The sequence below is a fragment of the Brienomyrus brachyistius genome, chromosome 23 (genome assembly GCF_023856365.1).
Source record: "Brienomyrus brachyistius isolate T26 chromosome 23, BBRACH_0.4, whole genome shotgun sequence".
Taxonomy (NCBI): Eukaryota; Metazoa; Chordata; class Actinopteri; order Osteoglossiformes; family Mormyridae; genus Brienomyrus; species Brienomyrus brachyistius.
Genome location: NC_064555.1, coordinates 17,329,590 through 17,356,225, shown reverse-complemented (window position 1 = coordinate 17,356,225; position 26,636 = coordinate 17,329,590). Strand labels below are relative to the sequence as shown.

Genomic DNA, 26,636 nt, shown 5'->3' with positions numbered 1-26,636 from the left:
CGCACAAAGCCACATGCGGACCGAGAGCACAAGCAGCCGCAGGCATGCAGAATGCAGCTGAGGCTCATGCAAGTATGCATGCGCTGGACATGCAGGGGATCGATGTGGTGGCAGGATGAGAAAGCAGCAGGAGAGATACAATACAGTGCGATAAAGGGCACCCCGATTCAAACGAAACTGAAAACCTGACCTTCCTCAAAATAAGGTTAAAATATGAAAGTACCCTGGAAATAAATTTACTGTATTCATGAAATGCACCACACAAACACACACACACACACACACACACACACACACACACACACACACACAGGCAATGTGACAATACAGAGGCTGTGTGTAATACTCACCCCATTTGCGGGGTAAGACGTCCAACCCAGCTCTGCCTGGGATTCCTTTGAGTTGAGCAGGACAACTGGAGGGAATGAGAAAGCAGAGTGTAGTTAGGGGGTGCTGGGGGCACAAGACAAACAGAACCGGCGGGGGCACCGCCGTGACCCCACAGGGCACTCCTTCACACCGCCACGCACGGCTGTCACACTTCAAACACATTTGTCACGCCGGGTGCTCGTGCACGGGTCAGGACAGGTCGGCCAACTCATGCCACATAGCGAGTGGCAGTTACGAATCTGTGGATCAGGAGCAGAACTTGATGCTGTGACGGCACCTCAAAATCCCCAGCTGCCGATCAATGCCCCACTTCCCCTGGGGCCAGGAGGTCCTGCCTGTGCTCGGGACAGCACAGAACCATCATATAAGGCTGTGTCCGGATGGAGAACAGCAGCCCCCGCAAGCTCATCAGCATAAGGGCTCCCACACCACAACCTCAGTTACAGCACCTGGGACTGAACCGGCACAATTATATCATCAAGCAGGCCTCAAAACTAGGGACAGCGGCTGCAAAATTATACCAACACGGCCTCAGAACCACAGACAGCAGTTACAAAATTACATCAACTCAAACTCTCCAGGTTTCAGCACCAGGAATAGTATGCGCATAAATTACTTCATCGGCAGGCCTCCCGGCTTCAGAACCAGGGACAGCAGCTGCATAATTACATCATCATCCAGGCCACTCCAGCTTCAGAACCAGGAACAGCAACTGCATAATTACATCATCATCATCCAGGTCTCTCCAGCTTCAGCACCAGGGGCAGCAGCTGCGTTATTATATCATCATCTAGGCCTCCCAACTTCAGAACCAGAGACAGGAGACGCCAAATCCCCCCCGCAAGCTCTTGCTCCTCTCTCAGCTCCCGGCTTCCTGCATAATCATAGCAGCATCAGCTCCTCCATTCTGCGGCGGCCCCCACTCTGGGGACGGCCCCACGATGGTAGCAGGAGAGCTGCCTGAGGCTGATGTGTGACAGGTAGGTGACAGGAAAGGCAGCGCCTTACATAGTCACTGCTAAAGCCCTGATTCCAGAACAATAAAGAGTGCGGCTCCAGTGAAGGTACAGGGGTGAACCTGGCACACAGGGGCAGCAGTTTCACTCGCTCCAGGACCCCAAGCTCCAAGCTGCCTGCATTTAAACTAAATCAAGTCAAGAGGCAGGTCACTCGTAAGCCAACCTAAACCCAGGATGCAAATTCCCAGTTAATCTGAAACGCCCCCCCCCTCCCGCTTCAGCCTCAAACACACTTTTCTCAGCTCGACACGCCGGCAGGCTGGCTTAACTCCCAGTCAAGAAATCGACGGCTGACACAGGACTCAGGACATCAGCCTGGGGGGAGGGGGGGTCTTGCTGATACGGCCCCCGCTTTAAAATGCTGCCGGCTGTGTGTTCAGCTCCCGTTGATACACACCCAGAGCTCCCTGCCAGAACTGGGGTATTTCAGAAACATTCACTGGCCAACGCGGCTCACACACTCCAAAGAGCACGTGGTAGGATAAGCGCAGGGATCACACACATACACACACGCACATGTGCATGTACACACAGGCCAGATACCCCAGAACTACTGCACATAGTGCACAGAGACTCAAGACAGGGTTGGGGTACTAGTACAAGGGCACAACCGGGGTGGGGGGGTCATCGTACAGCCCTCAGCATAGCGAGGTGCAATGCAAATAGCAGTGGAACATCACTGCAATCTGCAGTGAGCCAGTTCATTGGCAGACAATGACCCCACTTACATAAAACATTTTATTGTTCCGTTACTGCAGCATTTCTCAACCTGTGGGTCGCGACCCAAATTTGGGTTATAGAAAGTTCTAAGGCAGAGTTGGAAATAAGCATTTTAAAACCAGAGTCCTATGCTGATCCACGATCAAATTTCCCAGCCTCAATCCTAGAATTAACCTATATAAAATGGTTTTGGCCTCCCGCGACCCAGTAGGATAACAGGTTTGGAAAATGGATGGATGGAAAATGGTCTTGGATTTGCAAATGCTTAGCGCAAAACTAGAGGACACTCAACCAATCCAAGACACCAAACCACAGACAGTTCATTTAAAATTCACTGGCACATCCAATCGGATTTGTGCGATAGGCGTTGATTAGCAAAAACCTCAGAGTGCACTGCGTGCTTGATCATAGCGTGAATTTAAACCTATACTTGATATAAGGTCATAACTGAGCTGGCACGGTAAAAAATGTTGAGAACCACTGCGAAACACTGAAAGATGAAAGAGCAAACAAAAATATCAAAGGCAAAAATAAGTTTTAAATACAAAGCATAAAATAACACAAATGTTTAGTGTCTCTCTAACAAAACTCTAAAGTACACATTGACAAAAAAAAACATACAAAACACAAATTCAGCTCTATAGCAATTTAGACCGCTAGCTATTGATGTAATTAAGTATGAAGCAAAATGCTTATCTAAACTTACAAACTTCCTGGGATTGTACAGCAAACACATGTCACGTGATCCGCAGCCCAGGGGGGTTCTTCCTTCCTTCCTAGTCAGCATTAATACAGCAGGGTGATGCTCAGGGGTCTCAGCACTAAGAGAGGTGGGGGGGGGGGTGTCTGGAGCGACACCTGCCGTCGACCCCACAGTTGCTCACTCCCAGGTTTGATATTCTACCCTCAATGACTAACAAAAACAAATCTCTCACAAACACACTCCACTTTTCCATCCACAGTGACGTGGGGGAGGGCAATGCAATCTACACTAACGAGCAGTATTTTTTAAAAGGCTTGATTCCATCCCAGCCCCATGCCCACGCACACACATCAAAGGGGCCACTAAGCCCCCGTCTGTGAAGATGGAGGACACGTGATGCCAGGGATGCCCTTCGCCCCCCCTAAACACCAGCCAGCCCGCAAGCACAGTGACCTCTTAGCTGAGAGTCGCATGCTAGTACTGCATCACACTCCGTGAAGGAAGACCCCGCTCAGGGGCTCAGAAGGAAACTCCAGAACATTCTGCCCCTGCTTGGTCTGACCATCCGCCCGCATGTGGGAGCGTGGGCCTTGCGCGCCCCGCTGGCCATCAGGGATGCGAAATCCCAGCTGGGAACTGAGTGCCGGTAGCACTCTCCCGCGATTCGGGCATCTGCGTCACCTGTGCAAGGGCCCTTCGCTGTCACCCTGCTGTCTTATCCTCTGAATATCTCTTCATTTCTCACCGTGACGGAGAGGATCCCTCACGCTCTGCTGGAATTAATTGCCGTCCTGAAACGCGGCGCCTGCAGGGCTCTAAGCAAGCCAACTTATCATTTTTAGGTCCTGAAAAAAGAAAAAAAATCACAAGCGAGTGATGTAAGTGGCTTTCAGTCACCGGGCCGAGCGGACGAGTAAGCGGATGGGCGGGCAGAGAGGTGGGGGGAGGTGCAACACGTGTACACACACACACACACACACACACACACCAAACCTTTGTCTGACATTAATGCGTATTTATCACCTGCCATACTTTAAGATCATCAACACGAGCACTTTACCAGCTAGTCCTGCGTGTTTGCTGCTATCAGTGTGAAATAAACGCATTACAATCTATTTATATAAAAGCAGAAAGATTTTCTTCAGAATACATAACGTGAGCTCGCCCTGAAGGGGCTGAGCCCCCAGAGCTGCCTACTTCTCGATATGGAGGTTTTCGTTCCTCTACTCTGTCATCTTCTGGCATTTTCCTATTTCATCTTGTATAATAAACAGTTTATTGTACATGTACTAATAATAGAATAATAAAACAATAATGGTTTGTCACATACTCCTGTTAAGTGCCTTAGGGCAACTGTGTTATGGAAGGAGCTACATAAAAACAAACCGACAGTACAAAACGGTACAATTACATGCTGAATATACAAACAAAACCATAAACGTTAGGAACCACCGCCCACACAATGGGAAGTAAGCGGAAGCCAACAGATATCAGCAGGACCGTGATCTGAGGCCGAGAGCCTGTCTGACATGATGAATTCCAGCAAGTCCAGAGGGGTTCGGGGGAAGGCGCCCCCCCCCCCACCACCACAGAGGGGTGAAGGTCAAAAGCAGACAGCATCGCGCCTCTCGACCTTTCAGGTGTGGAGCTGTCTAACGACCAGATATAGGAAAACACAGTGACCTTAGCAGGCAGGAGGACTTTAATGAGCGATGCCGCGGAGATGTCTCCACAGCAGAACCGAGGTCTCCAGCTTCATATGATCTCCAGCTGATAATCGATGGAGGGAGACCAGGAGGAGACAGAAAGATGAAGGGTTCGACTAAGATGTGAGGAGCGACTGCGGCCAGCCTGGCGAGGGATGGCCGGTCGCTGGGGGGCCGTCTGTGTGCTGGCACCCCATGGCAGTAAAGCACTCAGCCGGCCTCCATGTGCGTTAATAACAGAGGCAGAGAGTGCAAGGCGGCGAAGAAGCGGGCGGGTTAGAGACAGAGAGCAGCCTGTCAAGGCTCTGCAGAGCTATTGTCCGTAATTCCAGGTTAGGTTTCAGGTAACATGCGATACAAAAGGGCCCGGCCATCAAAAGGCGATGGGCCGATGTCCAGGCAGAGAGGCGGAAGAGAGACAGGGCAGAACGCACACGCGCACGCCCATCGATGCACTGGCACACACACACACACAGACACACACACACACACAGACACACACGCACGCAGACGTGGGGGGGGGGCTGACAGATGAGAATAAGCAGCCGGCTTCAGCACCCACGTCAGCATCCACCTCCCGCAGGCGGAATCGCGTCGAGGAAGCGGTCTGGTCTGACCGTGTGCCGGATGAGTGTGACGTCCACACGCCGCGGGCCAGCAGTTACGTAAGGCGGCGCCACAGGAAGCATGTCGGGGGGGGATGGAGTGCGGACACAGTGACCCGGGTCACTGGAGCATGCAGTGTCACACGCCGGCACACAAACAGGCCACACCGCCGAGCGCTCCCGACGCCTCACCAGGAATCACCTTTAAATATTCACCACCCAAATGAGACAGCGTGACTCAGGAAAAGGAGACCGTGTCGTTCGGATAATACCCAAGACAAAGCCAGGGATGCATCATACATCGGAGAACGGTGCAGGAGTGCGAGTTCACAAGGTGTCCTTGTGGATCCCGACATGCCTGGAGACGAGCAGAGTCACACGCAAACACACAGACAAAAACATTTACATTTAGCAGACGCTTTCGCTTTAATTTATGAATTATGACCCCTCTACAAGTGAGGCAAATAGCAGGTTACAAACACACAGCTGTCAGAGAGCCGACTAGGCACAAGTGCAGCTAGGCTGAGCTTCCAATGAATGCGAAGGTACAAGTGTAAGCAGGACTAGAGCAGGAGCTACACAGCTACACATATACAACTATTACCAAAGTACTGTCCTGGCCACATACAAAACGGGGCTCGTTTCTTTAAAATATGTCTGAAAAAGTGGTGTCATCTTATATTCGGGGTCTAGACAAGAAGGGAATAGAAGGAGCCAAACATGATATTTTGTAAAGTGTTCTGCCTTACCATAATATAGATCTGCTGTAAGATTTCTAGCATGAGTGTCACGCCAGATGCGTGAGAGTTGGCAACGCTGGCAAAGCTTGTGTTCAGCGTGTATCCCTGAGTGTCGTGGTTTCCCCGGCTGCGCGGTTACTAGTATTAAACCGATAGTGGCTGTTAACGACAGCAACTTCCATTTTAAACGAGCCGTCATATCATTTATTAATATAGATGAACCTCCCACCAAAATATATTTTTTTCTACCCTCTTCATGTGGGTCTCTTGCATCAAATACATCTGCACCCTCAAGGGCTGTGGAGTTTGTAACACCTCTTATCTACCCCCCCCCCCCCCAAAAAAAAATGATACATCTGTCTTTTGGCATGTTTGCTGTTTAATACACTTATTGTAATCCAATTACCTTTGGTTGCTTTTTAAGCTGTAGTTGCTGGTTAATTTATTACATGGTCTCGTCAAATAAAATGCTTTCCTTATGAAGGCAGTATTAGGTATTCCAAAAACGTTTTGTCTAAAAATACTTGCCAAAAACTGGGGGGGGGTCGTCTTATATTCGAGCCAATACAGTAATAATTTATAAAAACTGTTCAACATAGCAAAAAAAGTGCAACGTAACAGTATTCAAACACACATGAAACAGACACATATACAGACCACAACAAAAACACACACATGTATGCACGCCTGCCAGTTTTATCACAGCATTAAACACGCTCATTAACGAGCCGCACAAACCACAGGTTCTTTGCCCCACTGCTTTCCCCAACTGTCCCAATAAAAGCCCGCCCCCCCAGCAGACACATCCACCTACGCTGTCTGTTTCAGAGAGACTCTGCTCTCAGACATCACGAGGCACTCAAGCAAAAAGACAATACAGACTTACATTAGACTGCAACTGGGAGAAGACCAGAGCGGAAATAGAAAAGCGAGTTGCGCGCGATAAAAACTCAAACCTACTCAAACGTTTGAGAGCAAACATTGTGTCCTGTGTCGTGTTTTCAAATGGCACAAAACAGGTGATTGGACGGCCGACCATACGGTCGGGTGTCAGATGACCAGTCTGGGTGACTGAATTATTCGCTCCGCCTTCAGTAATGGATCAGCTTCTGATGTCAGCATTTCACTTTCAGGTCGAGCTTCGTCCCCTCTGCCCATGATGTTACTGGAGAGGATCCTCGAGAAGAGGAAACAGTCCTGCACCCTGCCTGAAAGCTCTCATAAGGTTGTCCGACCCCTCATGGAGTGGACACTTCACCATGAGGCTTTGTACATACTGCACTCTAGCATATACCTGGTGCCAGACAGGGGACAGGATGGGATGCCAGTCCATCATAGGGGAGGGGATAGGGACACCCTGGACGTGAGACCAGTCCATCACAGGGGAGGGGACACCCTGGACAGGAGGCCAGTCCATCACAGGGGAGGGGACACCCTGGACAGGAGGCCAGTCCATCACAGGGCACAGGCCAGGGGACACCCTGGACAGGAGGCCAGTCCATCACAGGGCACAGGGCAGGGGACACTCTTGACAGGATGCCAGTCCGTCAGAGGGCACTGGGCACACTACTGGCAATTCACACACTACTGGCAATTCAGAGACACCAATTCACCCAACTGCACACACAGTTCTCTGAACTGCAGAAAAACCAGGAAGAAAGCCACACAACTTGTAGAGAGCCTGCAAACTGTACAAACAGGGACACAGCTCTGATCAGCTGCTAGCTGACTGCATTATCAACAAACGCGCAGACTCCTGCTGTCAATAACATTAATCATCCAACAATTAGACCTGCTGTGTATGATTCCAAGGACCCACAAAAGGTCAGCTACTATTTTGACAGCTGTCACCAAAATCGTGTTGTTACCTGGAAAAAAAAGCAGGCTGGGATTTAAAATGAGTGAACAGAACATGGTAAAAACAGACAGAGAGAGAGAAAGAGAGGCAGAGAAAGAAAGGCCAGCCAAACCACTGCAGGCACGCGGAGCCGGCCTGGTACTGATAGCTGTCACTCACAACGCGCCTCACAGTCATAGGAGATCAGAGCCGCTCCATCACGCGCTCAGAACTGGCAGCGGCGGCGTCTCGTTACCGCAGCCATAAAAAGGGCCGTAACTGATATTCACACACATTAGTGCATTAGCATTTGACACCAATAATAACAACGTGTGGTGGGGGGAGGACAGAGACACTCTGCCTGTCTCAGTTGGCTGCAAGTTCCAGGGAAGGGAGGAGGACCAGAGGGAGTGAAAGAAGGGAGAGAGAAATGACAGGATGGAAAAAGAGAAGGGATAATGAGAGAGTGAGAGAGATGGAGGAGGCTCAAGATGGCATGCAGGGGTGATTCTAGGATTTTCTGAGGTGGGGGTCATAAGAGGGGCCATAATTTATACAGATGAGGTACCCGTTTGCCAATTATATGTTTGAAATCTGTGAGTAATGGGGAGGAGCACTCTGGCGCCCAATCAGACCCGGTACACCCCCCCGGTGGTGCGTATCCACACACGGACAGACGCAGCATCCAAACGCTGCCATCACAGAGAACGGGCGCTCTGAGAGGCCACGGCACCCCCGCACAATCACGCTCCCAGCGGGCAACTGCTCCAGACATGCCGATGCTGGGCAACTAAAGGCGGCGCCGGGCTTGTCGGCATGGACCGGACCTGCCATCCATCAGCACGTCCCGGCGGCCCCCAGGTCGATAGGCGGCATGGACGATCAATCAGTGGCCAACACGGCCATCCGTCAGCAGCGCAGAGGCCCTGTGGTCGATGGACGAGGACGGCCATCCATCCACCAGTGCACAAATGGAACGGCAGCTCCGAAACAGACACGCCGAGAAACACTCGACCGACACTGCGGATCCCGCGCGGGCTGCCTGGCCTCCAGCGCAAGAGCACAGCTGCTGGCTTCGGATAAACACACTCCTGCCTGCAAAGACAGCGAGAGTGTGTGCTGGGGTCAAGTCCTGCTGGTGACAATTCTGATAGACGTATTATTGACATTCTGAACCAATGTGCGACTAAATAATAGTCCACATAATAAAATCAAGAAATGATAAACGATATGAAATGACAGCATATGAGAACAGCAGGGTCTCAAACAGAAAAGGCAAAGCACACACACACACAGACCTGCATGCATTTTGTTGTGAGGACCATCCATTCATTTCTATGGGCAAAACCCTAATATATTATATATATATACATACATAATGTAGAAAAACACCTCCCCCACCAAACACACACAGACCTCAGCAATTGTACTACTCATCAAACCAAAGCAATAAACAAACGGTGCAGACAATCTGAAATTCAGATTGCGCGGCGCTGTGTGAACACGCCAGTAATTAACAGCATCAAAGCAGAATTCTAGTGGGAAATGAGGCCCTTTTCCCATTCATGCCTCCACCTCCGACCTCCTCCACCCTCGCCCACCATACCAGGCGACACCTCTCCCGGCCGCTGGCCGGCCGAGGATCCCCCATCCCCCGCACCCTCACTGCCGCGCAGCTGGACCTTCCCTCAGACCCCTGTTTATTTACTTATTTGACTTGATAATGGTAGAGCACTAATCTGTTAACTCATTGTTTAAAATGGCAAATTTGGCTAATTATGCAAATGCGAGTGGTGATGTCTCCCGTCGGTTCGTTTGGATTTAATTATGCATCCTAATTACACCTCTGCCACTGCATGTGGCGCCACTCTGCACTCACATTTGCGACATAGCGAAATGCTACAGAGGTTTCTTTGCTGCTACCCCCAGTGGGGTGGGAGGGCAGAGCCTCATCAGACACCGTGCCACATCGCTGCCTATCACATCACATGCCTGTCACATCAGAGCTCTATTGTATTCAGGTTATTAGGCGCATCTGCTTATTCCCTGGAACAAGTCAAGCTGAGAATGAAGCTAAAGGCTACAACGATGGCCCCCTTAGCGGGATGTGAACCAGCAACCCACTGGCTGCGAGCCTGAAACATCAATCCCTGCACCGCCTGCGTCTCCGTCTGTTCACTGAGAACTGTAACCAAACGAGCAGGCGAGCAGCACGCGGAGAGGCCCAGGAACACGCGGAAAGCGTGTAGCGTGCTGTAGTCCCGCGAGAAGGAGGCTTAGAGACCAGCAGGGCTGCCGCGCTGCACGCCAGCAGGACCTCATCCCGATTCCCCGGCCAGGGAGGCAGCAGATTGGGATGGAAGGGTGTGTTTTGGAGTGGCTGCGTCACAGAATAGAAAAAGGGGGGAAAAAGAACCGTCAAGTATAAGGCAAGTTTTGTCAAAACAAAGAACTCTTGTGATTGAATATGCATTAAAATGCAAATGAGGCTCTTCTCGCTGGCGGGTCTTTCCGGCAGCGTGCGGAAGGCTGGCGCGCTCGGCTCTGGGCGGGATTCGGAACGCCGGATGTCCGCGGGCAGGAGGAGAAGGATAGAGTTGAGTAAAAAGGCTGAGAGAAAGAGCAGGCTGATGGGATCTTTCTTACGCACTGTGTACAGGAGCCCCCCCGAGAGATCATAAATGTGGGTGGGGGTGGCACTAAATCAGGGGCAGGTTTCTGAGGGTGCAAACGCACTCAGCCTGGTGCCACTATGGCCTCTCATGGAGGGCGTGTCTTGGGTATGAAACCCAGATGTGTGCGCAGCTGTGTGTGTGTCTACGTGTGTGTGTGTGTGTGTGTGTGTGTGTGTGTGTGTGTGTGTGGGTGTGTAACGGGGCTGCACATCTAAACACACGCACACCCACAGGAAACAGCTGCGAGAGACGGGGCGGTGCTGTGTTATGTAAGCATCATATGGGGGTTTTATTTAACCAGGCAAAGCGTCCATAATTAGCAGCTCTGGATTCCGAAAGTTCTTGGGCAGCGGATCCGGTTTTGCCAACACTTACGAGCCGACCCGGATGGGCAACAGAACCGTCAGCGCGGCATGGCCTGACTCGCCCACACAAGCTGCAGAAAGACACAGTCATCCACATTACCGCCGATACGAGTCACGGCCGGCGCCAAGCCAGACCCCAGCAGCCAGAGCCGGCCTGAACGCTAGCGCACTTCCGGGCCGCCGGCGCTGGGGCCTGATCTGCCGCCGGATTGGCCCCGACAGGAGGGACGCGGTCGTGACATCAGGGTCATTCATAAAAGCACAGTACTATTAAACAGCCCAATGGACCGCAGGGCGGTGCCAAGCCCGGAGCTGGCCAGCACGCACCCGCACCACACTGCCAGCTTGGCCCAGCTCAGCTCCGAGACCAGCAGGACCAGAAGCACCGCCGTGGCGCCGGTCCAGCTCGGTCTGCGCAAACAGAGCCGGGGAGCGCTCCAATCAGCTTACTCGCTCACACCACGCCGAAACATCTCTGGACACCGATTGGATGCTCAGAACAGAGCTGCCGGCCTCACACACAGACAGGAAAGTGGCCAAAAGGAACCACGCCCCCCTCCCAGCCGCCCACTTGGATCGAGAGCGCCCCCCCCCCACGTGATGCGATGCCAGATTCTTCACGACCTCGGCCCTCCCCCCTGTTCCGGTTGCTGGGGCCGTCCAGAAAGCTTTCCATCCCACTTAATGGGACATGATATATGCATCCAGGAGTATCAGGTAGAACACTGGGGTTAAGGACAAACACATAACCTGAAGGTTTGTCCATTAAAGACCCACGAGGGCATGCTGTTAGACCCTAGAGTGGGTACTTCACCTAACTGCTCAGTCTGGATAAAACTGGCAGCTGAATATGAAATAATAATAAATGGTAATGTTCTTCTGGGGCACAGTAACGGGTCAGAGCTGAGCCACACGCTCCAGGCAGAGTCTAAGGAAAAAAGCAAAGAAAAAAGACATTACCTGCTTGGAGCACACTGTCAGAGCCCCTCTGGCTGATCAGTGATGGAGCAGTAGCTCATTGCGATTCCAGCAGCAGTCGGTGGTGAGGAGATCCCTTTGACGGCTCACTGCGTCCCCCCCCCCCAGAATCACACAGCCCTCTATCTTGCTCAATCATGTTCAAATTCACTTCTGACACATGCTCTCCATCCCAGACCCTCCATCCCCCACCCCACCCAGCAGCGTGTATAGGATCGAAACCCGCATGGAAATGGACTGCGGCTTTCCAGGCCACAATCAGGGCAGTGAGCTGGTGGCCTGCTACCTCAAGATCCTATAGAGGAGCTCTGCTCACAGACATTGCTACACAGAATTAGTCCCCAAATCTCAATCCACACCTATCCATCCATCCATCCATTTTCCAAACCGCTTATCCTACTGGGCCGCGGGGGGTTCAGAGCCTATCCCGGAAGCAATGGGCATGAGGCAGGGAACAACCCAGGATGGGGGGCCAGCCCATCAATCCACACCTAATCTTATCTATTTCATTCACACTAAATACAACCCCTCCAAACCCTGGAAATCAGCTCTCCTTATTGTCCAAAAACCTAGCACCCCCCCCACCCCCGCCCACTGCATTTTAAGGAATGCCATGTGACATATTTGTCCTTTCCTCTGCTAGGAAGTTCAATCTTCAACGTCCTTCCGCTGCCCACACACAACACAACGCAACAGGGGCAGTTTGTGGCTCAGTGGGTTAGGGCACCACGCCTGTGATCGGACGGCCGCTGGTTCAAATCCCAAGGTTGGCAGGATGATGTCACCATTGGGCCCTTGAGCAAGACCCTTAACCCCCAACTATTCCAGGGACACAGAAAAACTAAAGTTGGGTCCCTGAGAGCAGGAACCCCCCTGTGAGGCACGTCATTCTATCTGCGATGCCTTTCAGGTGCAGCATCATCGGCAGGGAAGGAAAACACATCAGGATGCTTTCCTGAGATGGACGCCAGACGCCAAGGCTGCGGAAGAATCGGATTCGCACACAGCTCAGGGAGCTCGGAGACAAAAGCAAGGAGAAGAGTGCCCAGACAGTAACCGAGGAGCCAAGTTTTAACATGGAGCTGCCCAAGAAAAACAGACTGGACAGGAGCCAGCGGGACATGGAGGCCCAGAGGATTAGCAGAACCACAAGGCCGGCAGCCTGGAACCGGCCGCGCATTTCCAAGTTAGAGAACCTGCATTTTTTCCCATGTAATTTATTGCTTGTCAATGCTTTTACCTGATGTTTTCACCCATCTTCTCTGGCAGATATTTTATGGGAGCACCAAGCGATTCCAGTTTAATTCCTTCCTTGAGGGTACTACAGCAGAACCCTCTCTGGGACCACAGGCTATGACCTTCCGTTCCGTGTCCTTAACCAACACCTCCTGCGCTGCTCTTATTTAACCATACATTTGACAGTCGATTGCTGCATGACCCCTGAGCTAACCCTGCCGTTGCTTTGCTAATCAGACGCTGGATTCAGTCTTGACCCTAAAGCTCAACACTGCAGAAGACACAGGACCAGACCAAAGGGTTGAGGACGGGTTGAGCGTGAAAAAGGGTCAGTTATTAATTCCCCCCCTCCCCTCTACACGAACAGGAAGTTGGAAGGTCAAACAAGTTTCCAGGTCACTGGACAGGCCTATAGGGGATAGTCTATTGTTCCACACGTTCAGCGAGATGGGGGGGGGGGGTGTCACCCCCCAGTTGAGCATGGAGCCAAAGCATACGGCTTAACCCATGGCAGGAAGGACTGATACAGGCCCCAGTGAAGAACACTGAGGAGACAGGTCACACAGACGACCACGTCAGTGTGCCAGCATGGGCCTCCATGCTTATGCCTGCTTCATTAATATCGACCGGCATGGAGCAGAGCTCAACCTCATCATTAATTTCTTTCCGAACTAGAAATGGCACAAAAAGTCACATGAAAAATGGGCAAAAACTACAATCAACATTTAGAAATGGCATAACCGTAAATAACAAGCCGCAGATTTTTCTACTAAGTAAAACTTAAATAAACACTTAATCACTTAATCCCTAATGACCATCCACGCCAACCAGCACAGACCGCGAAAAGCAGCAAGGCACTGCAATCTCTCAGCGGACAGCCCCACGTGAGCCCCCCCCCACACACACACACACACACACACACACACACACACACACACACACACACACACACACACAACTAGTGTGTTGCTATCCATCCAAAAGTCTCAGCTCCGTTACATACGGTCCCATGGCCCATTCGAATTCCAGATGGATAAAATCCAAATCCATCCCCTGCTTTTCCACCTTTTTCAGTCTGCTGGGTCTCACCCCCCCATCCCCCCCACAATGGACAGAAAAGCGTGAAGAGGTGGGCGGCGGCCCGGCTACCTGCCACCACTGCCGCGCTCCCAGTCCGACACGCCTGTCACACCGCCGGTCGCACAAATCGCTGTGACCTTTTGCGCCCAGCGGAGACGCCACCTCCTCATCTCAAGGCCGTTGTGCCAAGCGGCAGTGGCAGCAGGGACAGGGGGGGAAAGCAGAGACAGTGAACACAACGGGGACACAGAACACAGCAGAGCAACTCATCCGTCTTTAGCTAGATTAAGTGAACGTTTGTACCTCTTTCAGCGGTACTAGCCGGCTGGTATTACTCTGCCAAAAAGAAGAAGAGCCCCGTGCATTTCAGAAGGGGCTGGACTGTTCTGGCTATCCAGGGGTCAGTAAAATGTGCAGAAAACAGCAGAAAGATGGACCAATGGTGAGTCACCAAGGCTGGGAAGCATACTGCCCATGGGGCAAGCACAAGGACTACGGTTCAGGGGGTCTTAAAACCACGCAAAGATGTCACATGGGCTTGGGGGAGCTGGCGGCTGCTGAGGGAGAGGCGGTCCAGTCAAAGACCATTGCACACCAAAAAGTTCAAACAATGTCCCGGCACATCAATCCTAACACACAACCCAACAAAAAAGACACAAACAACGCACCCAGACATGTGGCCAACTCCACACTCGGACCCGGCCTTCCATCCACACCTGGGGAGGCAAACTCCCAGAGCAGGGGCCGCAGCTGGATAGCCAGCTGTGAAACAAAGCAGGTTACAGTACGTGGCTATTTAATCTGAGCGGTACCTGGAGCACCAAGCTGCCTCAGACAAAGTCCTGACAGAGAGAAAACGGCGTTCATTCATAAGGTCTCCGTGAGAGAATTGGGGTGTGCACACACACACACACACACGCGCACACACACACACACACACACACACACACACACACCCACACACACAGGCTGTGTGTATCCTGTTTGCATGCGTGTGTCTGTGTTTGCGGTTGCAATCTCGGCCGTGTCCCAGCTCCACGAGAGCCGCGCTGAAGCAGCCGCCACCAGGATCCCGCGGATTATCCGCTTGTTCCCTTCTGAGCCGCCGCTCTGATTAGGACGCTTTGATGCTCTCACCTGAGACTCAATGATGACCGCCCAAAGCCCGGTGCCTCACAACACCCCCAGGAATGACAAGGGAGGGAGAGAGAGGGCAAGACAGAGAGGGAGAGCAAGAAAGAGCCTGGCATGACCCGCTCTCACTAGTGCCCCAACCCCCTTACCAATAACCCATCGTGCCGTGGAACAGACGAGCCACACGAAGATCCCACGCATGAAACAAAGGCAATGGTCTGTGGGCAGGCTACGGTAACGTTACAACAGGCTGCTGCGGTCACTACAACCCCCCCCCCCACAAACCTTGAAAACCTGGCCTCAGAAATAAGTCAGGGAACAGATGAGCTTTTCCCAAGGTGTAATCCACACCTCCTCAAAGATACCTGCTGATATCACAGTCTGTGATATTCTTCACTCTGCCTGTACTAATCTAATAATCTTAGCATACAGGGGAATGGAATCGGCATCTTGCATCTAAAAAAAATAAAGATATTTGAAGATAAACTAATAATACACTAAATATCCGCCAACTCACAGTTTTATATTCTCACTTAAAATTCTCAGTAAAAATATTCAGTTAAAATGTTTAGGAAAAAGGTCAGAATTTCAGCTGAAAGAACAACTGAAACGAGCACGTTACGCAGATCGCAGCTGGATGATGGTCAAATGACACAGGGAGAGCGCCTTGTCAAGTAAATACGCCTTCCTGTCATACTTAGGGCAGAAAAGTCGGCTTGACAGAAACCCATTTGTCCGAATAAAAGTGACACAGCAGCTGCTTTACGAGTAAATAAAACAGGGAGGGCTGGCGAGGGTAATTCCGTCATTCATCCTGCGTAACCCGTGACCGTCGCCAGTCACCGAAACTCCATCTGTGCCGTTAAAAAATACCGTCACGCGCTGGTAAATAGTGCAATATAGCGTCTCATACGCCGACTTTTATGGAGAAGAAAAACCCATTACGACCCATTCATACCCCGGTCAATTTCAACTTCATAACTGTCATACCCTCGGAAACCGCGCTTGCACCTGCAAGTAAACTCTCGAACCGAGGAGGAAAAAATCATTTAGGGAAAAAAAACGCTGCCAAAATGCCGTTGACGCGTAAACGTACCTTCTTCTGCGAGGCAGCCGTGCCTCCTTTGTAGCAGTAATATCCAAAGCATGAGAGTTAGTGTTTTAAACAGCTCCATGTTTCCCTAGCCAGGATCGCGGAGCTCTTGTCATGTTGATACAGCACAGCGCTGGGAAGTAGCTGTCCTGGCTTGTGGAGCAAAGGCAAACGTGCCTTATTCCATATCTCGGGGGAGGGCGCGCAGCGCTTTGATTGACGTCGTGACAGTGCAATGAACATCGAATTCGGTGCGAGGGTATAGGAAGGTCGCCAATCAGAACGCTTAGAGTTATGCTAAATGACCAGGTGTTACACCGCGCAAAACGCCCTCCAAAAGCGGGGGGATTCATTCCATTGTAGCTTTTGTCATAAGGACCGAGAGTACTTGGAAGTTTGTTGAATAGTGGATCTCGCACCGCATTAACGAGTAAAGGGGATGACAGGCGCGCGTCAGTACGCCAAGTATTAAAATTCAAATACATTCCATTTCAAAAGCGTATCCCGTAAAATAGTTAACTTAATTTGAAATAGGCTACAGGACACAAGGACTATTTTAGATATGCAATTGATATAACTGGTACCCGGCACAAAGCTTCCAGATAGAATGCATTTCCACTGTAACACCTTACTACGACGTTACTTTATTTCAGCTTGATAAACCAAAAGACTAAAGTCAAGTAAGACAGCACAGCGCGAACAACGAAGCGTTTTCGCTCGATATTTTCCCATTATCTTGAGCCTCTTTAATTTAATGAGCTTCTTTTTTGGCATAGATTGTAGTGGGGGGGGGGTGTTATGCGTACACTCAGGCAATCGAGAAATGAACTACAACACCCCAAGGCGACAAGCCTTGTGTTGCCAGTCGCGAGCGCTGATAACTGCTCAAAATTAATACTCGATCGTTTTCCGGCGGCACGCGCAGCACCTTGCGGGCACGTGCGCTTTCAGTCGGACGTAATCAATTGAATGGAGAACCGCAGTACAAGGACAATGTTAAGATCGAGAAAAGAAATAGTTTGCGTTCTCAAAAATGTTAAGTCTGATGTGCTTCACGTTCAGTATGTGATGACCGGAGATGTGCTACAGACGTTTTGGGTTTATCTTGATACACGTATTCCGATTTAACCATATGTAATACATTCTTCATTAAAACAGTCCTCTACGCGCACAACTACCTGACACACTCGTTAGACACGTGTTACACACTATTTTTTATACGTCGACTGTTTTTTTTTCTTTTTGCCGCATTCACTCTGCTACCCGTTCGGATCTAGATAACTTTGGAGACTATACCCATTGCCAAAAATTGCGCACTGGCGCAGTCAGAGTTACAGAAACCTAGTCAGCATTTTGCAAACTGCTACTGGCTTGAGAAATGTCTTTATACAATGAAAATCTGTATATATTTAATTTCGTGCGATCCACACACCCTCCATTTTTAAATGAGCAATATAGATTTTAGTTATGTTACAATTTTATTCAGCCACCTTACCAGAAAGAAAACTTTCATTTAACAGCGTGTTATTGCAGTCAAATGGCCGCAAAATGCATCACACGAGATTTCTTGAGGCTGAAAAATTGCGCCACGGAGGATCTGGTGACATGCCAATTTACCTCTAATCGCGAGATGGTTTCAGGCGATTAGCTCATTTTCCCTTAATGTCAATAAAAACAACCACCCCGCGGGGTGACAACACCGAAAAAATGTCTGACAGTCATGTGAAACCTTTAGGAGTGATCCAGATGTATTTTTCGCATCTTCGTTTCCTTGGACGTGTGAATTTTGAAACAGTAATTCCGTCCTGATCTTTTCCCGCAAAAATATTACAATTATCACCGTCGTCAAAAGAACGGCATACACAAACATATATTATCTCAATCACACATTAAATGTCAGCTGAAAGGTCATTTTAACAGTTTGAATGTGTTACATGTTTTGTCTGTAAAAAAAAAAAAAGAATTATGCAAATACATTGACGCCTGATCTGACACATAACGAGTAAACAGTGAATAATCTTTAGCCACTGAAATCAGCTTGCTGTTCGTGCAGTTCCCTTGCTTGCTTTAGTAGGCATATATCATTCCTGGGCTGTTGTTGAATACAACGGAAAAATTAACACTTGAATAGATCGAGGTTAAGGATCGAATCCGAAAAATCGAATGTGTCTTAAACAAGGTCTATCGTCTCGGGTCTACTAAAAATCCGATGGAATAACTGTGAAATCATCATAACATCTGTTGATTAAAAATGTCTGTCACGTAACTAAGCGAATGTTTTAGTCGTTGAGTTGATAGTTGATTGGGAAAAGATGTGAGCCGTCCATGCTAAGTGACTTAATTCTCCAAGAAGACGCAGGCCTACACTCACACACACCAACAATTACAAGCACCATAAAGGAGCAACGAATGTACACTGGATTTGCGTGAAAAAGAACTCTGGTTCTTTTTCATCTGAACTGAGGCTTAAGTAAATTAATTTAGTTCACTCAGTGAATCGTCTTCCATTTCGTCCAATGGGTCTAAATGTATGGTCACTTGAAACCATGGTCTATTTTACATGGTTAATGTTTCCAATTTGTTGCGTTTTATAAAATATTAACATAAAAATATTTAAGGTACCCACCACCAGCAGAGTGAAATAACGTGAGTTCCAGTCGCTCTTTTTAAAATAATCATATAAGTGAATGAAATGACCTCGATGGCGATTGGGATGAACTGGTTCACTGATCCAAAACACACACTCATAGAATAAGTTTCCAAGGTAATACATGAAGCGCTGCCGGAATTAGAATGATTCGGACGTGTAATCGCCTACAATCCGTGACGTCACAATTCACGGAAAACTGAGAAATGAACATATGACAAATTTTAAAGTAACGATGTTTAAATTTAAAAGCGATTCATTATCGAAAATGCACTTCATTCCTAACTTTTTGGTTGCTTCCTCTTGCTAAGAAATCTCTCAAAACCCGTGTCTTCTGGGAACTCATCCTACCGTCGAACTGCTGTCTTCTCTGACTCGTTCATGGTTATTGTATCTTGGCAACACGTTTTTCCTGGATTTTACACATAGGAACCTAGTCCTCGTGGTGTTTTTTTTGTTGTTGTTGTTTTTCTGTATGTCTCGCTCCAGTGCTGATTTGTATTAGTTTCTGGTTGTAAGCTGAACCAAACAACGCTTGGATGTAAATCTGATTCCTTGAACGCTGCATGCTTGCTATCCGTCTGTACGCCACTTCGGACATAGGCATCTGCTAAATAAACACATGTAACGTAAATGAATGCTTTTATTGTATGCGAAGTGACACGACTCCCCATGCAATTTGTTTTGAATACAAAAAGGGACACTGAAGCACATAAATAACAATAAATAAATGTACAAATGCATGAGCACCTGTGCTAGCAGATAAGGAAAAGGTAAAAGGTAAAATTGGGACAGAAAGGACAAGAAAGCAAGAGTAGCAAAGCAAAATATTATGCAAATATCTAACAAAAAAAAAACAAGTGAGATACAAATATACAATCAGAATGCAAATCATAACAACGACTAGACTTATTGTGGAGGATTAAACTTCGACCCGTGTGTGGATTAAGAAGAAAATGTAGGCAGTAATAAAGTTTTCATGTCAACACATGCCCCCGACCCCCAGAAGTACGGAAGGAGAACAAATCAAAAATGAACCACTCGGGTGGACAAACATACAAGCGCTTACATCGCAGCACAGATCGAAAGAATGAGAATTCATCACCAAATCATATGTAGACGACATTAAGTTATATAGCTGTGCATACAATATGGTTAAAGTAATCAGCATAATGTAGTTCTCAATGAAAAAGTTAATCAGAAACCTTAGGCTGCTGGATTCAGGTGTTCCCTGTCTCGAAAAGATACAGAACACATGGAATAAGAAGCCAGGCAAAACTCTGTTCCATGGACATGTCATTTTCCCCCGTCTCCAAGTTAAGCCACGTCGCCTCATCCTTTAAGACTCACTGCCGCATTTCATGCTAGGTTAATTCTGCACATCATCCATCCGCATTCTTTAATATGACGGCAAGGGGTAAGACAGCTGCCACTTGACCTTTTGTTCTGTGGTTATTTTGGCAGCCATTCAAGTATAAGGAAACAAACATGAAATCCTAGTTCAAGATGCTCTTCAGAAACATTTTTATTATTATCAACTGGCAGCGCAGACCTTGCATCAAGAAATACTGTATAAGGGGTTGTTATTTTGTTGTCGGCAGAAGAGAACACAGGATCAGAATCTGGAGTACGTTTGCGTAGGGGTGTGTGTGTGTGGGGGGGGTAGGGGGCTATCATAAAGCCTGCTTTTTATTGCCCCAAAAATGTGCACCCATAGTACGGCCCTTTGAAAAGCATTAATGTGCACGCACCATGAATCTTCACAGTCTGAAGGACAGTTGTTTCAGCAGAAATCAATTTCTCAGACATCTTCCATGCTTTGTGGTGTTTACTGGGATGGATTTAACCGGGGGCGTGATGAGTTGGGGGAGGGGTGGGGGGGGTTTGACCATTATATCTGAACAGTAACTTCCTGGGCGTGGCCTCCCAGGTGCAGTGCTGGGGGCGGGGCTAGTGTGTGGTATGCCTGAAATCAACTGCACTTATCTGATCAGTCAATGTTTTACACAGAGCGGAATAATGGCATCCAGCACACAATGTCAAGTGGGGACAGTGAAAGTCCACGCCACTGGTTACACAAATGGTACTTACTCAGGGCACAGGGTGAGGAGTGTATAACCCGTCTTATACAATCTGAGGTGCGACGTTCAATCCGGCAGCTTACCTCGCCTTTTATTAATTCTTATTATGCCTGCGCGTAATGTGAGGAAAGCTGTGCTTTCAGGATAGCAGGGTCATATAGCGCTTATCCCCCAAGGAGATTAACAAGCAGTAAGGATGTAGGGTCGTGAATATACAATGAGGAGGAGAGCTACTGGCCAACAAAGCGACACATTATAAGCTGCAGCGCAGGTCAGCTTGGGCAGAGGGGACGATGGCGTCCGGGGGCGTTAATTACAGGCAGGCATACAGATTTCATAAGGGTGATGAGGCAGACAGAGCCCCCGCATAGAAATACCTATGCAGAACCAGACATACTAATGACAAATGCATCATGGGACACCATACACTCTGAAGGGCTTGAGATTTCATTGGTTGACGAGTTGCAGCAATCGCTAATAGACTGAGGTGTGCGGACTTCAGAGGTCACTGCCGGCCTACACATGGACGTCGATATATGTAATGGACACCAGCCAGTCCTGAGCTGCTGTCTCAGACCCAGTGCAGAAGCACAGGGACCCGGCGGGGTGGCACAACACACAGTTGCGGCGTGAAAATACCTCTCACGCCTGCTTCACACACACACGCGCACACACACACCATGACGCGCTGCTTCATGCATTTCTCACGCGCACACACAGCCTTACGCTCACCCCACTCCCTCTGAGACCAACCGTCTGAACAATGCACAGGGAGAGAGACGGAGCGCAGAAAAAAGGAAAAGGACCTGCAGAGAAAAAGGCGAAGAAAGAGAGAAGGAAGGAGCGAATTACGCCCAGTGAAGTAGCCATGTGGCAGTTTGCAGATAAGCCGCGTGACTAAATAATCGGCAAGAATAAGCGTGGCCTTTGTGGGCACTTTCCGGGATGTTCCGTTTGCTGAAAAAGCACGTCCTGACGTGCCGCGGCCGAGACTGCCCCACGGGGAATGTAATCCAAACGATATCCCGAACTGGAAGATTCCCGTGAAATATCAACTTTTTAAAAATATCAATGGAGACTGGGGGAGGGTGGACCGGGAGGGACCGCTTTCTATTTTCAGTTTTTCTCTTTTATAGGAAAAGGATTATATTGAAAGGCGAGGTTTGTTTGGAGGTGAGCTGCACTTTTTCCTATTTAAATGTCCCAGGGCATTTATCAGCTGCCGACGGAAGACGCGCAGGGGACAAAGGATTACTGGGCGGCACTGGGACCAGTGTGTCAAGCTGACTTCCGCTGGGCCGGGAGACAGCAGAGAGGCACTGCCCCCCACCCCCTCCCCCCCAAGCCCCTCCAACACCAGATTCATTTCCATAAAAATCAATGAGGGGCCATTGCACCACCTCCACCTGCACAAACAAATACAGCACCTCTCTCTCCCTGGGCATTTAAAGCTGTCAGACGACATTCATCCATCAGAACACAAGCCCCAGCAGAGCCAAAGAGCATTAGGCTTCATCAGTCGAGGTAAATGGTTTCACATTGATCCATAATAACTGATCCTTTTTAATGCGAACACTTTAATAAATTTGAATAATGTTTCTACGTAGTGGTCAGGTGTTACAGCTCTCCAGAGAGACGCTTGATCTCACAAGCAGACGAATCCTCTACACCCACACAGCACGGAATTGCTGTATTTCCACGTTACGGGGCACAGAAATGGGAGGAATGGGAAGGGCCCTGCTGTACTGGAGCTTTCAAGGCCCTGGGACGAGGTGCGGCTGCATGGCACCCAGGGCACCTGCTTCGGACGATGACGGGATGACGAGTGGCAGAAGCCACATCCAAAGGTGGAGTTCAGAGTTCAGGACTGGGAAGCTTCACTGAGAGTGAAGGAGACAGGGGGCTGAGAAGACGAGAGTCAGCCGGAGCCCGAGTGAAAAATGTGGTGACGGACCAGCATGGGCACGAGACACCAATGAGAATTTATCATGAAAGACAAATTGTGATGTTACAATGGTCCACTCTCTCTCTCTCTCACCCCCACTGGGCGTTAGAGCCTCTGTGTCTGTGTCTGTGTGTCTGTGTGTGTGTGTGTGTGTGTGTGTGTGTGTGTGTGTGTGTCATGTATATATTACATTCCGCAACATGATAAAAACCTGTCGTTTTGATATTGTGGGGACCCTTTTTTCGGTCCCCACAAGAGGAAGTTCAATTTTATAAAAATCTGTGACTGCAATCAAAAACCAAAAAATTCCTTGTATTTTGTTTGTCTGTGTTATGGTTAAGGTTAGGGCTGGGTAGGGGTTAAGGGTGTCATTGTTGGCATTAAGGCTGTTGGCATTGTTGGTTTGAAGATTTGAATACAAACAAGTGTGTGTGTGTGTGTGTGTGTGTGTGTGTGTGTGTGTGTGTGTGTGTGTGCGCGTGTGTTTCCGAAAACGAGACAACACCGTGGGAGAGTGTTGGTGAGAATCTGTTTGTGCGTGTGTGTGTGTGCGTGAATGAATGCGCACCGCTGTGACGGGATATACGCGTGAAGGCGGTATCTGCGTATGTGTGTGGGTGAGTGTCACTGCGTGTTTCTATGCATATTTCGGTACAGTGTGGCGCTGCTTTGTGCTATACAATATTATTTTTGTTGCTTAGTCAACACTTTTATCTAAACTGGCTTATAGCTTTGGAAAAAAAAACCCTTTTGTGCAGGATACCAATAGGAAGAGTCTCACAGGACGTGAACCAGCAACCTTCAGTTGTTTCATCGCTGTACTATTGTGCTTCTGAAGCAGTCTGTCCCAAGGCTCAGGCACAGTCAGGGGAGGATTAAAACTGTGACCTTCACAGTGGCTGCTGGGGGGGGGGGGTGTGCCCCCTCCCATTGAGCCTCCTGGTCCTTTGGCATCCGGTCTGAAGTTTCACCTCCGTTTCATCAGGAGTGAGATACTTGCATTCTTGGTTATTTGACGCTGTCTCCGCACACACACACACACACACACACACTGCAGCCATAACCGGGGGCTTAGAACCAGGTCACGTCAGCTGACCACACTGAGGTTTGGCTCTACGGAGATGGAGCGAAAATGACAGAAGGTGAAGACATGAGAGAGAGAGAAAGAGAGAAAACAAAAAGAGTGGAGGAGACACACTGGGGAACGAGATAAACGGACAGCAATTACTTTGACCAATTATTTTTGTTAATATTCCATTTATTCCTGTCTTTTTTTATTTTACATTTAATGCCTAAACGCATATATTTCTACCATGTAAATGTGTACAAATTTTAAAAAAACAACGCGAATGGTGACAGAAAGAGGGTCATAAGTATATAGAGGCATTTTTAACATGAAACAATACAATGGATTTGGTTCCTCTGAAGGGACGGAACCTGACGACCAGCCGGTGCACAAGCCTGTCCCGCCTTTTAAACCTGCCACATCCTGTCATGCTGCTCGTCCCAGTTTCCTTTGGTCTTCATGTTTGGCAATTAATAAAACTCAAACGCATTTGACAAAGCTATCCCACGGTGACATTAATGCGGGCCTGACAAACACAAAGTTGCCGAGACGACGAGGTCCGCTCTCGCAGTGGTCAGGCGAAGGACGGCCGTCCCTGGAGGCTGGGTTTGGAACAGACAGAATAAAGAAGCACGTACAATAATCCACTCGCTATCCCTTTCATGTTCAACCAGGAGTGTCTTACAAAGCGCTTGTGTGAGCGACGCGTCGGACCAAAGCAGGGGCCCCTGGGCACCCCTGCCATGGCCCCCCCACACGATATAACCCATTCCCCCTGTCAATGCCCCAACCTGATATGATGAGGCTCAGCCTCTTACATGTGTGCATAATGGCCTTTTGGAGGTGCTGGCTTCACCCCCCCCCCCCAATTACTATTCAGTGATGGAGGGAGCTGACAGGCTCTAATAAAGGCAAAAACATGCCGTGTGCGTGCTGTAGGAGAATAATTATCATAATAATCTAACAATAATATAAGGTAGCCCCGGGTTGGGGCTGGAGTCCCGGCTCCCATCTGTTTGCATGTCGTTTGGTGTCCCCCCCGTGTCACAGGGGACTCCGTCGTTTGGTGTTCCCCCGTGTCACAGGGGACTCCTCCGGGTGCTCTGGCTTACTCGTGCAGTCCCACTCATTTAAGTAAACTGGTATTTCTAAATGGTCTCATGTAGAAGGTTCCGCTGCCCTGCACTCTGTCCTGCCTTCGACTGGCTCCCATCCCCCCCACGACCCTGTTCTTGAAAGGAGGTTGGAAGACGGATGGACCATCATCAGCCGCACGTAAACATAAGAAATCCATAATGATAATCCATCCATCCATCCATCCTCCATCTGTGCGTCAAGTACAGAGTTTCTGGCCCATAATAACAAATTCATTTTCATTGCAAACTTCATTACAAAAAATTTGTAATAATTACAATGAATTCAGTTTGCATGTGGGAGCCCTTTTGCCCTTTTCCAAGCAGAAGAGAATGAAGTACAGCTGGACAAACAATAGGAGCATCACGAAAAAGGCTCTCAGATCTCTTCAAAGGAAAACTGCGTATGTTTTCTTGTGGGGAGAAATCATCCCCAGAAGCAGCGAAATGCGTCGCAAACAGCTGCAGGAGCTGGATTATCGTAGAGTTTAATCGACACGCTCTTTTTCATAAAATGCAGGGATTCAGGTCTAACCAATCCTCAACCGGTGCCAGTGAGCCAGTGATCAGCCAATGAACTGGCATCTCTCCTGGAGTGATGCTGCTGAGGGGCGGAGTCATGAAAGATGCATGAATAACAAGAGGTGAGGGGGCAGAGGCAGAAGCCGTGCTAAACGCATGCAAATCAGGGGGGAATATTCATGATAGTGAAGCGCGCCTTCATGGGGATTTCTTGAGGCATGGGAAAGAAAATAACGCTTTGCCAGTTTTGGCTGAACTTCACTGATTCCTTTCCCATTAAATATGCAGCATTATGGCTGTGAAACAAAAACCATCACGGTGCAGCAGGAGGCAAACTTGTGTAATTTGTTGAAGTGGTTGTTTACAAAAAGTTCGACTGGAAAAGGTCAGGCGCAGACCTGGGCCTGGTATTTAAATGAAACGCTACTTCACTTCAAAGGAAATTTTTTTTGACAGACAGCAGTGAAATCCCATACGATGCCGACCTGCAGCTGAGCAGGCCGCGGAAAAACTGACAGAATCTCTCAGCGGGACAAGCAGCAGGAAAGGGGGAGGGGGGGAAAATATTTGTTGGATTATGAAATCAATAGTATGAAGTGCACGATGTAGTAGAGGCCGAAACACCTCTGGGGCGGGGGGGGGGGGGTGGGTTGGCAGCAAAGCAGATGGGAGCACTAATGATGCCCTAGACAGTGGTGGGGGGGGGGGGGCACGGAAAGGGGACAGTCGTCACTGGGGTTGGCACTTGTATGCAAATGCACAGAGCTAGACTCAAAGGTACGGTAGCGGGAAAGTCAGTTTGCTTCTATTGTCTGCAGAATCCATTCTCACACACACATGCTCACATGTGCAAGCTCAGTCACTGTGGAATATCAGAGGAAATTAAACCTGCACCCCCAACCCAACCCACCCCACCCACCTCAGAATCCCCCTCCAGCAGCATCGCTTCCAATTAATTCAG

At 49.1% G+C, this 26,636-nt stretch overlaps 1 protein-coding gene across 6 annotated transcripts in view; it reads right to left on the bottom strand.

The window, feature by feature from the left end:
* Positions 1 to 16,494, bottom strand: part of LOC125719396 (ephrin type-A receptor 10-like) — a 69,282-nt gene extending 52,788 nt beyond the window's left edge. For 4 of the 6 annotated variants that reach the window (XR_007385074.1, XM_048994115.1, XM_048994116.1 and 1 more), the window contains exons 1-2: positions 16,285 to 16,493; positions 351 to 415 (exon numbers count right to left, since the gene is read on the bottom strand). Coding sequence is in view for 5 of the 6 variants with exons in the window: in XM_048994115.1 (XP_048850072.1) it covers positions 351 to 415; positions 16,285 to 16,363 (144 nt within the window). In the remaining variant the exon portion in view is untranslated. Of the gene's footprint in view, positions 1 to 350; positions 416 to 16,284 lie in introns of all 6 variants that reach the window. The other 2 variants (XM_048994117.1, XM_048994118.1) reach the window with 1 other exon arrangement.
* Between the last annotated feature and the right edge of the window lie 10,142 nt (positions 16,495 to 26,636).